Raw genomic sequence first — 16,608 nt, forward strand, 5'->3', positions numbered from 1 at the left:
GAATCTCTGGGGAAACATTTTTTTTAAAATGTAATTATGTAGGATGCAGATATGGCAGTTACCTAATTAGTAGCTAAGAACAGGAGAAAGAGAATGCAGTGAAGGCTTCTACACCATTAAACACAGGCTTTCTCACAAGGTGGGGTGGCTGCTCGCAGCAGCAGTACTGCCAGTACGGCAGGTGGAGACGGAATAGCTGTAGCTGCTTGCGTGTACTGTAGAATCTATTCATGTGTTAAAAAATTAAAGTGAAGTTGTTTTACATAGGAGTAGTGTCTGCTTTTAAGTAGGCTGTCCCATTGCTTCTTATTTTATTAAGTGTAGCCCAGGCTCGTGACTGTCCAGTCAGTCACCTCAGCTGTCGCTGCACTGTTAGATTTAATGCACCACACGGACATCTGCTGCTGGAACTAAGAGGACTGTGAATTGCCATGTCCATTAACCCTGTAAAGGAGGAATGAGATGCTTCGGTTAGAGCTCCATATGTACATGAGCAGCAGAGGAACAGGAAGTTTAGGACTCCTCAGTCTTTTCTGGACACAGGGCGCTTTTTGGCCAGTACAAAGACTGCCTTGTCTGGGCAGCCTCAGGACCTCCCTTCGGTCTCCTGCCTGGCCCAAGGTGTGGGCAGACAGTGGACGTGGACAGCTAGACCCCAGAATGTTACGCTGGTGAAACAAGTTGTGATGTAATTGTTGTGCAGTCTCAATGCAAAAATACCCTCTGACGTAATTTGCTAAACTTAGAAAGTCTGTATTTTAAATACAAAAATATAGGAGTGCTAGCTTAAAAGTCCAGCTGTGAAAGCGGGAACATTAATGGGATGAGAAACTTGTTTTCTTCCCTTGCTTGGATTCACTTACTATAGTCTTGCTTTTCCTGAATGTTTGACAACTTTCAGTTATTTTCCCTCCATTTTGAAGCTGTTCTCTTTTTAGTAATTTATGGAGTGCTTCTGTGGGCTCATTAATTCTGTGTCCGTTGGTCAGCATTGCTTAGGTGCAGTAAAACTGCTCTGACTGGCGTGGGGGGTGTCGCGGTGCTGTTGGTATCTAAAGCTCTGGTGAGTTGGCCGGGGCTGAGAGCCTGGCTCCGCTCTCTCCCTTCCATCCCGTGGCAAATTCCAGACGGTCCGCTCTGATGATCTGGAGTGCTTGAAAACTCATCTCATTTAAAAACAGAAGCTTATCAAGCTCTGTGTTTTAACGGAAAGTATTATTGTATAACTGTTAGGTTTTATGTGTCAGTATGATCTGGAATGTTAATTAATAAATGATTTGATTAAAACCTCTTAAAAGGACAATACCATATGCCTTAGATGACTTCTGTAAGAATCTTTATGGAGACTGGAAACTTCAGGAGATTTTTTTATTAAGAACAAATGTGGTTAACAAGTAATGTGGTTAGTTGGTTCTTCATTACATATTTTTCAGATTCAACCGACGTTCAATGCTGATAAGTATTTTCAACTTCTTTTACAGGGTGACTTAAAAACGTATATCTGCAATGAGCAGGAACACGTGAAAGGAGATTCACAAATAATGCTGCTGCAGAGAATGGCCTGCGAGATTGCTGCTGGGCTTGCCGTAATGCATAAACATAACTTTGTGCATAGGTATGCTTTCCAGATCAATTGCTTTCAGTTGTGATGCACTCTAGAATCCATGTAGATGTTTTCAGTAAAATCAACATGTATTGAAGATTGTGTTTTAATGAATTTCTGTCTAACTTACATATCCTAAGTCATGAAGGTGTGATGCTTATGACGATGCTAATTTAGCTGCAGTGGTGTGGTGTTACAGCTCCCACCTGGCTGAAAGCCGATCGCCACCTCTGTAGGTTTGCAGCCCATAAAACACAACCTGCTGCTAAGCCAGCCCAGAAGAGGTAGTTGTTTCATTCGTTCTCGGCTGGTTAAATTTGTTTTGTTTATGGGGGTGAGGGATGTTAGAATGAATCTTACCTGCCATGTATTTCTTATAAGCTGTAGCAATTTAGAACTTGTGTTTGGTAATCTGGTACCTGTGTTACTAAAAATGGAAAAAAAACCAAACTAAAAATGTTGCCTTTCTAATGCGGTAAGGGAGAAGCTGACTTTAAATGAAAAATCGGACTGAAGTAGATGTTCTCTCACTGCCTTAGTGTTCGTGTAACCTTTTGATCTTCAGTAATGGAGGTAGTCAGATTTAGAAGAAATCATAATGGGAGAACAATTTGGTTTTAATCAGGAGGGAAAAATGCTAGATTTCTTTAATGCAGCAGAATAAGGAAAGAAAGGCGATAATAAAAGGCTGGGGGGAAAATGTATTTGTGAAACTAATTGCTCAGAAATATGCCAAAGTTAATTTTTTTAGCTTTAAAATAAAAGGTGTTAAGGGCCTGGAAGACATCGACCTTAGACTTGTAATGACTGAAATATTCGAGTACTTGCTGCCCAGACATGGCTTACCTGGTGGAACCGTGGGTATCACAAGGCAGTTTATCTTGGGTTCATGTTGCGGCAGCCTGTTCTTTGCTGTAGAAACAGCGCTTGCATCAGTATCCTTTTCAGCAAGTTTGGAACTTGTGCTAGAGCTTATCAACGGGGGTCTTGCTGCTTAGAGAAAGCAGAGACCTTGTGTTCGGGGAGAAGGGAAATGAGGTCTTAAAAGGTGCTGGTGTAAAACAGCAGCAAGGCCCTGAGAGCCCCCAGAGCCCAGACTCGGCTGGTGGGCAGAGCTATTCTTTTAACCTCTTTAACGGTTTCAGGTGACTTGAAGGTGGTACCAGTTGTACCTGTCTGAGTGATCACTGCTTCTTGTGTTGCAGCAGCGTGGCTCTGTAGGTATTAAATGTAACAGTATGTTTTCAGTGAAGTACAGTTAAACTTGATAAATAATTATTCTGTGGATCTGCAGGATTCTCATTGTAAATGTTTACTTCTAGCAACACTATCCTGATGCTGTCAGAGTAAGTGGTAAAGCTCCAGCATCAGTGATTTTGTTGTTAGTGGTAAATTCAAGCAGCCAAAATTTTATTTTCTCTTCCAGGATATTTGTTTAGATAGTATAGAACAAGTTGGAAAGCTTTAGGGCATACTTGAGAGTTACAAATGTGTTTCTGACCTGTGTAGTTCAATGACTGGAAAGGAAAATGTTATCTTCCTTCTTCAAAGTAGGGAAACTGTGTGGCTTTCGGAGTGTTTGCAGTTCAGAGACTCTTTTCAAGCCAGGCAGAAGCAACGGTAGAGTTCTTCCGGCGCACTTAATTGCCTGGTACCCTTCTGTGACACTGAGAAGCAAAATATTTGAGCACTTGGTCTGCAGAGCTCTTTGCTGTCCCAGCTGCTGCTCTGTAGTAAGCACGCAGCTTCATTAAACTTGCAGAAATTTCTGAGTTTGCGCAGTGGGTTTTCTAAAACAGCTTCGTGGTTTGGTCTCATTATTTATTTGTTTGCTTTTTCAGCGACTTGGCCTTACGGAATTGCTTTCTTACGTCTGATTTAAATGTCAAAGTAGGAGATTATGGTATAGGATTCAGTAGATACAAGGTAAGTTAATCTAGTCACATGCCACTTTTTTTAAAGGATTTGGGGCCTAAGGTTATAACAAGCATACTTTAGAGTTATAAACTGATACCAGGTTGTCCTTGAATAATGGACTTCCCAAGTATAACTGGCAAATAACCATAGCAAGCTCATGCGACAGAATAGATGATCTTTCTAGAGATGAGAGGAGTTTATGCTTGTAGAGGGAAGCTTCTGGCTAAATCTGTCTTCTTTAGATCCTATTTACAGTAGTCCTAAGATATGCATAAATTAATTTTCATGTTTTAAGAAAGGAAAAATTCAAACAAATTTCTTAATGAAAATGTTTGAAGTATTTAAATCTATCAAGAAAATGAAAGATTCAAGGTATTAATTAAAAATGTTTTCTGATGCCAAACCTTAAACAAGAAGTTGCCATTCAGCTTTTCTACTCCGCAGTGAACGCCTTTCCTCTGTAGCATTATTCTCTGCTACTTGGGGAAAATGGGATGAATTTTCTTTAATTCTAATTTTTTGCATAGGGGCCCTGTAAAACCATATTAAGGAAAGGACTGTCAACTTCTGGAAGGTGATCCAATGTTTGTTCAGTCTTTTTCTGTTTGTTGTTTTTTTTCTTATCAATAATTTAGGAAGATTATATTGAGACAGATGAGAAGAAACTTGTTCCTCTCCGATGGACTGCACCTGAGTTAATAACAAGTTTTCAAGACAGACTGTTATCAGCAGAGCAAAATAAATACAGTAACATATGGTATGTAGTAGGCTTTAAAATAATTTCAATGAGAGATTTGTAAACATATTTTCAAGTGTTACACGAAGGAGTAAGTATTTATAATCATATTGAATATTGGCCTGATGCACCGCTTTTTTATTTCATCAGATGTACAGTAGGTTAATCTCTACAAACCTGCAACTGTGTCTTGCTTTGAAAAGATGCTTAGAAATCTGTTGGGAGAACACTTAGATTAATTAAAAATGTTTAGCAGAAGAATGGGTGTTTATACTTGTCCTGGTTTGGGGCCCAAACCACAACAATACTAATAAAAGCAATTACTGTATATTTGCCAAATGCCTTCAAATGTTTATAAATGAAGGAAATAGTAAATAATTTTTCCCATAATATAATAGCTGTGGATGACATAAAAGGTTGATCCCACTAGAGCCCAATTAAGTTCCCTGGGTAGAAGAGTAGCATCTTCATTTCTTGCTGCAGCGTTTGAGGGCTGCGATTAACTGTTCCTCTCGGCTACCAAAGAGCTTACAGACAAAGGCTGCTGAAAATCCTGGTGATTCAGCTTTTTTGAAATCACGAAGTTCCGCTTCAGTTCTCAAGTCCTAAGAAATTTGGGTAATAGAAATTGGGGCTTAGGCTAACATTTCTGGAAGCATTCTAGTTAAATTCCTGCTTTTATATTTTAAGGATATTAAATAGTAAACTAGGTTTTATTTGCTAATTTAAAGGTACAGTTGCAGGAAGCGAGTGGGATAGATAGAAATTATCTAAATACTGATTTCCTTTTCCTGATTTCATCTTTCAAGCAGGCTTCCTCAGATCATACTGTTCATGTCAACGAGAAGCGGCTGGGGTTTTAAGGCTTCCAACTTGAATTTTAGTGCCTTTTATACAGAGCTGCTTTGAATGGGTTTGAACTAGATGACTTCCAAAGACCCTTTCCAATCTAAATTATTCTGCAGTAATACATGCGGAGTCAGTTACTTTGCAAGGAAGGGTTGCCCAAAGATGAGCATCAGCTCTAATAACTGAAAATGTGATGACTGTTGGACGCAGTATGCATACAGCACTAAGTGAAAGAGCTGACTTCTGACAACTGCAGCTTAAAAATAAGTAATTTGTGAAAACTCAACCAAAGATAAGTTCTCTAGCAGTTTGACCCATAACTGCAATTTCTGATGAAAGCTTTTCCTGCTGTTGGACTAACCATAAGGTTTATTCATCTTCTCTAAATAAGCAATTTCTATTTTTTTAATATGTGGTGCTTTCTTCCATAGCTCAAGCATTTGAGGCCTCTTGCGTTTTGTTGCCTGCATTGTCATTGCCTTCAAGCAACTTTATTCTTGAGGCTTCTAGTGTTCTGTCAGATAAAATGAGCTAACAAGTTCTGAAGTTTTTATAGAGCCAATGGGAGACCGATATTTGTTTCTTCTTGCCAGTTATGCTTTGCATAATCCTTACTTTCTTAGAAAAGCAGCTTCTTAGAATGCAGAGTCCTTTGCTGCTCTCTTTCAGGTCCCTGGGTGTCACGTTATGGGAACTGTTCGAGAATGCTGCTCGGCCTTACTCAGACTTCTCTGACAGGGAAGTCCTGACACACGTCATAAAGGAGAAGCAGGTTAAACTCTTCAAGCCACGTCTGGAACAGCCATACTCTGATAGATGGTAAACTTTAAATGTTTTTATTTATTCTTAAAGCTGCTGAAGAAGTTTCTCGCATTACTCAGTTCTCTTGAATATATTGAAATTGCTACATGGAATCATGCTCCTGGCAAAGAAGCCCTAGATAAAAGTAAAAGGAGTTGCTGTATGTGGGAATTCCTGCCAGTGATATTAATTGTTACTCTTTAGCTTGTTAGATATTTGAATTTTAAAAATTCCTTTTCGGTGTGAAACTTATTGAAACATGCTTTTTATTTGTATAGGTATGAAGTTCTGCAGTTCTGCTGGCTACCTCCAGAGAAGAGACCAACAGCAGAAGAAGTGCATAGACTTTTAACTTACCTTCGCATGCAAAGCCAAAGGGACTCGGAGATTGATTTTGAGCAGCAGTGGAATGCTCTTAAACCAAACACCTCAAATAGAGAAACAAACAGCTCTGCATTTCCAATCTTAGATCACTTCACAGGAGATAGACTTGGCCATGAGATGGAGGAAGTTCTTACTGTAACTGAAACAAGCCAGGGTCTCAGCTTTGAATATATCTGGGAGGCAGCTAAACACGATCATTTTGATGAGTGTGGTCATGTGAATCCTGATGAAGCAATGACATACACGAGTATATTCTTTCCAGTGGAGGTTTTTGAGAGGTCACTGTCAGAGCAGGGATCGGGAGCACAGGATGGAAGTGGTCAAGAAGCATCGCTTGCTGTCCCTGGGGTGTTACCCGTGTTTGATGCACACAAGCTTTCTGTTGGAAATGACTACTATATCCAGTTAGAGGAAAAAGGAAGTGGCTGCAGCATGAATTTTGATAACCAATCAGTTGTACTAACCACAGAAGTTGATCGTCAAGAAGCTGTACAAGAAAAAAGTTCTCATTTCGCAGTTCTCAGGGATCTTGATGTTGAAGAATCTAGCACTGATGGGGACTTCTTCCACTATAATACAGATCCTAAAGAGGAATTTTTGCCTGCTACTAATAGTCCAGAAAGTCCTTTCCAGAATATCTTTAATGACACTGACAGATCAGAAGAATTGACAAACAGAAAAATACTTGGTTTTGCTGAAACAAGCGATATTCCTAAAGACTTTAAACCAGTTGTTTTAAACTCAAACACAGATGCTAGAAAGGCAGTAGGCCTTTCTGAGAAGGAGCATAGTAGTCATGCTTCTGAAAATGAAACAGTTTCCTTATGTGAAAATATTTCTAACCAGTCTGACTTGGTAACTTTAGAAGAACTTTCTGATAACTTTTTATTTCTTCAAGAGAAAAACTTGTTAACAGGGTTATTGTCTAACAAAACCAACAGTGATTTTGGGCAAAACCCAGATGTTCTAAAAAGTATATTAGAAACCTCAAATAGAAACTCTGTAGAGCCTGAGCCTGTGTTGGCTGAAAATGCACAGGTCTTTTCTTTAATCCATGAAAGTCTTAAAACAGTGAAAGATGAAAATTTTAACCCAGTGACAATGAATAAAGATCTGAATTCTCGGTCTCAGGCTACTGTAGAGATGCAGGCATCCTCTAGTCCATCTGCAGCACATAAGTCATGTGATAAACATGCAAATCTTCGTTATTTGAAGGACGAGGGAAAACTTTTAAATGTGGAGGTCAACGAAGTCGCGTCCTGTAATGTTGATGATCTCTGTCAAGAAGAGCTGTCCACTAATGCCAAAAATAACAATATTGGAAACAATCCACGTTATGGTTTTGCTGTTGAAACAGCAGAGAGTGATGCACAAGTGAAACAGGGAATGCTTTTCAAATCTGATGAAAGAGCTTTTAGTAGAGAAGAATGTTGTGATCAGGAAGATATGAAAAGAAACTTGCAAGATAAGCCTCCCATATTAAAAAAAGATGAATGTTTATTGGAGGAAAAACAAGAAACATCAAACAATTTTGAGAACTTTAAAGATGTTCCAGAAGAGGTGACCTTAATTTCTGTAGCTACTTCAGATTGTACAAGTCAGGATAGTCTTCTGGAAGACAGCCCGTCTCCTATACAGACTGTAGAACAAGCCTTAGAGACACCCGATTCTTTGGATTCTTTAGATGTAAATGAGGTTTTAGAATCTTTCCAGGCTCAAAGTCCTCAGAAACTTCTGCCACCTGATAAACCTGCTGACAGTGGCTATGAAACAGAGAACCTGGAATCTCCAGAGTGGACTTCCCATATCACTGTTGAGGATGCTTCTAGTGTAGATGCTGCTCGCTGTGTTGTCAGCGAGAGCAATGTCAGTGCTTTACCCTCTAATCCAGTCATAATTGTTTCAGAAGCAGCAGCTTGTTTAGATGCAGCGAACAGCAATTTTGAAGTAACCCCAAAGGTTTTTCTGGGTGGAAGTCAGAACTCGTATAGAGACTCTGCCTATTTCTCTGATAACGATTCTGAGCCAGATAAAAAACCAGAAGAGACTGTAAATCTGTCAAAAGAGACTGCGTGTGTTGTCTCTTCAAATGGAAGAGAGAATAATACTGAAGAGGATTACAGTTTTGAAGAGACACAGCAAAAGTGTGATGTAAGGAATTACCAGGATATCAATAATCAAAATGCAAAACCAGAACTAAATGACAACTTTGAGATGCAAGAGATAGAGGTAAGGATGCAGGGGTGTCCTGATGAGTGGGCTGAGGCAGCTCTGAATTCCCTGCAAATATCGATGGAAAGTAACCTAAGGGATGAAGTGAAAGTGTCTGAGACTTCCCATAAAACCGTCTCTTGTGTTGGCACTAATACTTCAGAACTGCTTTCACACAGAGACTTAAAGTCTGTGCATAACATACATGGTCCTTTAGATGTGAGCAGCAGTGAGAAGTCCTTCTATCACGTTGAAGGACAAAAACTGAAAGAGCCGGATATTGAAGGTAAATACCTCGGCAAACTGGATGTTTCTGGAATGCTTGATTTAGAAGATGGTGATGATGCAGATGAGGAAGATGAAAACAGTGATTCTGAGGATGACATGAGGACTTTCCATATGCATAGTCTGAGTTCTGACAGTGAAGATGAAACTGTTCATCAAGTACCTGAGATACTTACTGACAAGGATGATGGAAAACATCTGAGAAGCTTGTTGAAACTTTCAAAACCTCTTGATGAAAGGCAACATGAGCGTTGGAAAAATGAGAAAAAGGCTGTAACGTTCTTTGATGATGTGACAGTCTATTTGTTTGATCAGGTATCCTTTTTTTTTTTTTAATTCCTAATTAAAGTTTTTGTTGGTTTGGGGTTTTTTAAACAAGATGCGGTAGACTAGCTTAATATTTGTGGACACATTGTTACAAGCTCACCTTTCACGTCTTGGAGGGTTGGATCTAGTTTGTGATGTGGGTTATTTTTTCTTTATAAAGAAAAACCTTTCTAGGTGCAGTTGTGTGCTGCTGGTAGAATGGCAGCGCTGATGTGAAGTGAAGGAGGGTTTTGCTTCGGGCAGGATTGGCTGCCAAACCCTGAGTCTCCATTGCTTTTGGACCCTTGGCTGCATGTGCTGAATGAAACGTGGGTTTAGTGATGTCTTTCTGATTTTCATAAGCTGTGTTTCATTTGAATATGTGAGACAGCATCATCGTGGACCAGATTTGATTAATTTATTTTACCAGAATGCTGTTGTAACTATATAGAAGTGGTTTATCTGTTTAATGAGTTTGAGGACTTTGATTTCAAGTTCAAATGCCTTTATGAAAAGAAAAGGAAAAAAACCCCAAACAATAAAAACCCAAACATAAACACCCCCCCCAAACCACACCCTGACGCTGAGTCTTGCACTACTTAGCATTAAGGCAAATTTAACTTAGACCGTAACCAAAGATGAGAACGGTATTTAGATGGTAATGCTGCTTTTTATTAATCCAATGTGATTCAAGTGATCCAGGTTCAGGGAAATGCTGATCTGTACAATATACACAATTCAAGGTTACCTTTGTTTCCCTGCCTGCTTTATCAAATTTTAACTTCTGTAACTTGATACAGAGGGGATTTGTATTTTAACATTATGGCAACTAAACTAGTATAGTGAGTTTAAAAGAACAGTCACATTGTCAAACTTTGGAAGTGTTGCTTGTGATGACGCACATAAATGTTCAAGATAATTGTCTTTTGGAATAGAAAACATAGGTGATATACTTGTGTTCAGACAGTCTGTAGAATAGCGATTCTTTTGTCAGAGGGGAAGGAAAAAATTAGCTGTGTTTAAATTGCCCTTATTGTTGAACTCGTTACTTATTATTACAGTAACTGATAAAATGTTGGCTGCTTCAAATACCGGTCATACAAAGTCTGTTTTTATCCTGGAGCATGATTAAGGGGTAAAAAAAAAAAAGTTGGGAGATGGGATAAGGCTTTATTAAATAGAAAAAAAAAAACAAACCAAAAAAACCCTACCTTTGTCAGGCTGATAAGGGAACTGTTTTCAGTTGGAAGATGTTTTAGCTTTGTTCCTAGAAATATGAAACCTTTTTATATCATAAGTAATATTTAAATAGTAATTTCCTGCACGCATGTTAGCATAGGCTTGATACCACTTTCTTTAGAAATAGAAGTACATGCATAAACTTCACCTGTAACTTGAAGTTTTGTTGTGTGGTAATAACTGAAGAGCTCACAGACCATTCCGTTCCACAGTGGGCTGGGTGGCGGGGCTGGGGGGTGTATTTTTGGAGTGCTGTAGGCACCTATAGGCACGGAGACGCTGTGTGTACGAGAGTTACAGAAGTTTTGTTGTTTGCCTTAGGAAATGCCGACTAAGGAGCTGGGAAACCGTGCAGCAGACTTGAACGGTGAAGACTCTCGCAGTGCTCCTGTTCCATCTTCGAATTTTAGTTACTTAAACAGATTTGCAAATTCAGAAAGCTCAACAGATGAAGAAGGTACTGGAACATATTTATACATAGCAGGGGCTGAGACTGTCTTATGCATAGTTTTTGATGAAATGTCGTTTAAATTCTGCATGATCTGTAAATTCACTCTACCGTACCAACTTCAGTTTTGCATCCTAAGCATACCCTTCAGCAAGGCCGCGGTACTAGTGTTACTGGTTGCCAAGGCCTGTGGTGTCATCCTGGTTGGGTTTACATTGATGTGTCTCGGGTGCCTTCAGAGGCATCCCAGCTACAGGCCACAAATCTTGGTCATCCCCAGGGCTAGAACAGAAAAGCTACAAGTTTTGGGTTAATGCAGTATTCCAGGGGTTTGCCTTTAAAACTGCATATGGATTTACACTCCTGTAAATTGTCTCTGTTTTCTTTTTTTTTTTTTTTCCCCAAGGTGGGGGTTTTGAATGGGATGATGACTTCTCTTCTCCAGAGCCATCCTTTATATCGAAGGCAGCTAATAGTCTTATTAGTTCTAAAGCACCTCTTCAGTCATCAAAGTACTTCTCTCCACCTCCTCCTTCTCGGACACTCGATCAGAACTGGTCACACTCATCCCCTTATTCCAGATTTTCTATCTCTCCCGCAAACATGGCAAGCTTTTCTCTTACGCATCTTACAGATTCAGATATAGAGCAAGGAGGTAAGTGATTTAGTTATAGCAATTATTTTAAAACTACAAATTAAAAACTTGATGCAAAGATGCAAGTAGTAGATATGAGAAATCTTGTTGTATTTTAAATGCTTGATTTAGAAATGCATTTTTAACACTATAAAATTTGTGTCTGGTCTTGTATTTCAGTTAAGACATAGCTTTTTGTTTAGATTGAGATTATTTGCATCCAAGTTGCTACAAATTTGCGGCTGGATGTGCTATGGAACGCTCACAGGACAAGCTCATGATTTTTCTGTTTAAAAAACCTGGTGCTATATTTACGTGAATGAAATCTATGTAGTCCTGAAGCACTTCTGTGTAGCTGCTGTGCTGTGGCACTTGAATAATTCTCATTGTTACGCTGTCATAAGTCACAATTTTATTTTGTCATTGCACAAGGTAAGGATTCTAGGAACATAATGCTTCTGCCGTTGTTGTCTAAGATTATTTTACAGTTCAGTTTCTTTTATATTGCTGTTTAAAAGTGCATTCTTGACATTCTCTCAGGAGTTGCAGCATGTGTTCTGGAGCTGTGAGCAGGATAGTTTCTGTTAGGAGGCCAAACAATCTGTTTGTAGCGATCCTGAGTACTAGCAGTATTTATTAACAAAAGCTTTCTTGTCTGTAACAAAAAGCTTTTTTTTCTAAGCTTTGATATGTTTTTGAGGGTTAAGAGAAGCAAAACTAAGCAGACTTTAATCCGTTCCGCACATTATTAATCTTGATAAAATGTTGTAGTAATGAAAATAAATAGTACTGATCACAGAGCCTTGCTAATGGTCAATGGCTGTAAAAATGTAATTGGTGTTTATATAGAGAGTTGTATTGTTCTTGTGTGGTGCTTATTGATTAGATAGTGTATGGTGCTTAGTAACTTCCAAGTAAGAGAGATTATTTTGGAGATCCTACATTGCCTTACGTGTCCTAAGAAGTGACATTGAGCTGTGCGATTTAAGCAGGTGGCTGTGTATAAATGTACCCAATGTTTGCAGTAGTTGAAAGCTCTAGGGAAAGATTAACCAAAACTTGGAAGTGTGGAACAGCAGAATGCCAGGTTCTAGGGAGAGTCTTGCAAAAAGTGAGGGTTGTGCAGAAGGATCTCACTGTACCTTATGACCTTTCCTCTACTAACAGGAAGCAGTGAAGATGGAGAAAAAGATTAAATGAATTAAAACTTTCTTGGACTACATACATAAAACACACAGACTTTGTCTCAAACTTCTTTATCTGAACTCTGGATCCTCCCGGAGTAACACAGGTAATCAAGAAGTACTAAGAAATGAAAATAAACACTGAAAGCAATGTTAAATCAGGACATTAATTTGAATGTGTATTTAACTTTGTAATGTATTTTTAAATCAGTGCAATTTTGCTTTTCATTGAAAGATGATTTTGCCGCTCTTTTCAAGTACTTGAAGTATTTTTCAGATAACTTAAGAAACAAGTGAAGCAATTACACTACAGTCTGGTTTATGTATGAGATTGTATAATATTCTTTTTATATTTTTCCATGTAGCTCGTTCCCTATTTGAACATAGCCCTGTTGTAGAATTGCGTATAACTGTCCTGTGCAACAGGTGGCTGTGTTGCTGAAACTGTACGAATGATAGCTGAGCAGTAGTGAGCCATATTTATTCAAAAAGATATCACTACATATTACTTTGCTTATTACGATTGCACTATGGATTATTCTTCCTTTGTTTCCTGATGATGTACAGAATCAAAATCTTAAATCTGTCAAGGAAAATAAGACAAGTTGAATTGGCCCAGTTACCCAGTTTAATTTGTCCTTTTTGTAGCCTTTGCTATGCACGGTACTTGTAAAACGTACATAACTTTTGAGTGTTACGTTAGACTTGCTGAAATCTTATATTCAGTACCATTTCTAAATGATAATTATTATAGATTGATTGTTAGTGTTCATGTTTTATAGGAAACTGGAAAAGAATATATGATATACTCTGGAATTTTTAGATGAAAGAGATAATATCTCTTAATTCCTGAATATGATCCTACTGACTGCTTAAACTGTAATAGCATCTGACTATATCATGATTAAGGGCCTTCCACTTTTTACTACAATTTCTGCCTTGGAGAGAGAAGAGGAAAAATTGGCTGTACAAAACTGGAATTTATGAACCTTATAAAAAGACTAATTTCCACAGACTGGATCTGGGCACGCTTGGCCCTTCTGTTGTACATTCTGTGAATTTTGAAGCTCGCTCTTGGCTGACTGCAGGTTGGGGCTGCCATTCAGAGGCCTGTGGTAAATCTACCTCTCGGTGACGTTAAGACAATGAAGAATTAGACTAACGGTTAATGCCCAATTTTGCACCCTTTGTCAGGCCAGACCTATTTCAAGGTGTCTGCAAGGCTCCATAGTACATCTTGGAATGCAAACTGACCCAAAGATGCAGTATAGTAAAGTTTGGTCTGAAGCTGTCTGTAGGGAAGGGAATACAACGAGGGGTTTTTAACCTTCATACTCTACCACGCGTTTAGCTAGCTTAACCCTTGAAACCGCCTGGAAAAAATAATCCTTAATTATCACTCCAGAGTGATTCGGTTGAGAAGCAGATCCCTGACCTCTTGGAATGCCTTATGCAGCTGTGGATCTGTAGGAAACACTGATAGGGACAGTTTACCTGGCGTTGTATTTTAGTGTACTAAAATCAAACGTACTAAAACTAAGTACTTTGTATTTTAGTGGCTATTTTGGCAGGGCTTCAGTATAATGGTGGTCCAAGCGCTCCGTGTTCAGATCACGTGAAGTATGGGAGGACTAGGTATTTTCAGATGTTGTGAAGTTTGGTTTTGTATACCTCTATATGCATTTTGATTTTTTTTAAGTATGTTTTAAATTACAGGAATATGTTAATTGCATTTTTCCAGCATTATTTAGCCCTTGACCACAATGGTTTCCATACCTATCAAAAGGGAATGATGTAGTGTTCATGTTATTTAAAGTTGCCAATGTGTTGTTGAGACGACTTTTTCTGATGAGGCACTCGGGTTTGGAGTTAGTCAGAACTGTTCTTCAGTATGAAGCAAGGAACTGAATTTTTCATGGACTTTCCCCAAAACGTGATTTAAAGGGCAAAGCCAAGTAGTTCTTAATACAGGCTTGCAGTATATATACTGTAGAAGGTTTAAGGAAGCTGTGCGCTACTCTCAATATTTTAAATATAGGTAATAGACATTGTGCACAAATTACTGCTTAGAAATTCCATAATTCCAATGTTAAACTCCTTGATACAGGTAGATTAAAGTATCTCGTCTGTCTTCTATAATTCTCACCATAGTAAGAATGAAACTCCGTAATGGTCTGCAAAGAACGTGTGGGCTTGTCTGCCTTGCGTGGTGAAAAACCTGCTGTATCAGACCTGGAGTTCAGCCTTAATTTTGAATAATTTGATTTAAAATATAGTCCAAGGTTAAATAAAAGCTTCTACTCCAGAATGCTGCAATTTGGTTGTGCGTTTTGTTTCTCACAGCTCTGGAAAATCAGATGTTTATCTTGCACATCAGGGATTCCTTTTGCTTGATGGGAGTCGTAAGATTTTTATTGTGTACCGGGGTTTAAAGAAGATCTTACATAGGAAGTGAAAGTTTACTCCTTTGTCCAAATGGACTCATTGCTAACGAATTGCCAAAGGAGCACTCTTCCAAAACGGGCTGGGATGTGTATGATATTAGGCAAGGTAATGTCCCTTTTAGCTGTACAATGAAGAGAAAGAAATATTTAAAGTTGACTCATCTCACTTAAATGATGAATTTTAATTTCAGTAGTCCATTAGGCTGGATTGCAATAATAGATTGACAGGTCTTTTGGGGAAAAATTTATAGTAAAAATCTGATCAAGTATAGCAATATTTAAATATCTGCCTAGCAGTCAGTGGCACAATAAAGACAAATCGGTAATTCCAACGTATTACATTATAAGGGGATTTGTTACAAATCATTAATTAAACTATATGTAATTTCTTGCACTAGCTACTTAAGCATGGTTTCCGTTTTAGAAGTACATGTATCTATTTTCAATGGTTTATTATGAGGACTGGTTACACTTTAATTCCTTCTCTAGTAGAATACCTTGATTATTTGACTAATGAAGGCATTGTCTCAATTTGGCTACTAAAGTTATTTAAAAGATCTGATTTTTCCCACCTAAGGAAGTTTGTTTAAAAATGAGGATCTGTAGTGAGAAGCCAAGAGAGCGAGAAGAGCGTCCAGTTGTAGTGGCAACACCTGTGCTCTCCCAAATCCCCCAGCTGCAGATATGTTGCGTGTAGAACTGCGTTTATGGAAGCTGCCATTTTCATGGAAATGAGCGGATTGAACATTTTTTCATATCCTTGTTGGTGCACTAATGAAAGCCATTTAAGCCTCATTCTTTTTATCAGTATTTTTAGCAGATTTTTAGGTAGTACTCTATCTTTTTCATGAGGAGGCTGGTTGATAAGAAGACTTTTTTTTTTTTTTAATGATTAAGCACTATGCTAAAATGTCAGCATTGTCAGGTGTTAGTGACATGGCTATTTTTGTTGGAGTTGGTGAAAGGTGGAATCCAAGTACATTAGCCTTATAAGAAATAGCCTTAAATAAGAATGGAGTATACAAAATTACTTCAGCTTTAAGTCATACAGAAATATCCTTGTATGTTAATGGTTTTAGTACAGGACTGGAAAAAAAATCTAGAGGAGAGTCAAACATCATATAAACTTATTGAAAATAAGTATTTGTAATACCAGCAGCCTGTTTTTCAGAAACTTGAATATGACTTACAGTTTTGTTTATGAAATCGTTTGAACTTGCACAGATGTAGGTGTAACTTAAATGATAAATGGTACTGATGTGTGTGTATATATAATGTTTAATTCTATTTGTAAATGAGAAACTATGTAACAAAATCATAGGTATGAGGTTTTCCTATTGTAATTTAATACAGGTATGAGGTTTATGGCAATATATCATAGTTAATGAAATTTCAGGTCAAAATGTCTTTAAATTGTGTACATTTTTAAATTGTAATTTCTACTGTATATTGATTATCATGCATAGTGTGATTCAAGAAACTGCTTGTAATTTAAAAATATTTAATATTAAAAATAAAATACAGTTATATATTTATAATCTCTTTGTCTATGTTTGTTCATTCTCAA

At 38.0% G+C, this 16,608-nt stretch overlaps 1 protein-coding gene across 4 annotated transcripts in view; it reads left to right on the forward strand.

The window, feature by feature from the left end:
• LMTK2 (lemur tyrosine kinase 2) overlaps positions 1 to 16,608 on the forward strand; it is a 43,644-nt gene that overhangs the window by 26,897 nt on the left and 139 nt on the right. For 2 of the 4 annotated variants that reach the window (XM_054213337.1, XM_054213338.1), the window contains exons 7-14: positions 1,482 to 1,615; positions 3,445 to 3,529; positions 4,156 to 4,277; positions 5,775 to 5,924; positions 6,185 to 9,101; positions 10,653 to 10,788; positions 11,186 to 11,434; positions 12,581 to 16,565. In XM_054213337.1, coding sequence (XP_054069312.1) covers positions 1,482 to 1,615; positions 3,445 to 3,529; positions 4,156 to 4,277; positions 5,775 to 5,924; positions 6,185 to 9,101; positions 10,653 to 10,788; positions 11,186 to 11,434; positions 12,581 to 12,609 — 3,822 coding nt within the window. In that variant the 3' untranslated portion in view covers positions 12,610 to 16,565. Of the gene's footprint in view, positions 1 to 1,481; positions 1,616 to 3,444; positions 3,530 to 4,155; positions 4,278 to 5,774; positions 5,925 to 6,184; positions 9,102 to 10,652; positions 10,789 to 11,185; positions 11,435 to 12,580; positions 16,566 to 16,608 lie in introns of those variants that run through there. The other 2 variants (XR_008468270.1, XR_008468269.1) reach the window with 2 other exon arrangements.

This window comes from Rissa tridactyla, chromosome 8 (assembly GCF_028500815.1).
Source record: "Rissa tridactyla isolate bRisTri1 chromosome 8, bRisTri1.patW.cur.20221130, whole genome shotgun sequence".
Taxonomy (NCBI): domain Eukaryota; kingdom Metazoa; phylum Chordata; class Aves; order Charadriiformes; family Laridae; genus Rissa; species Rissa tridactyla.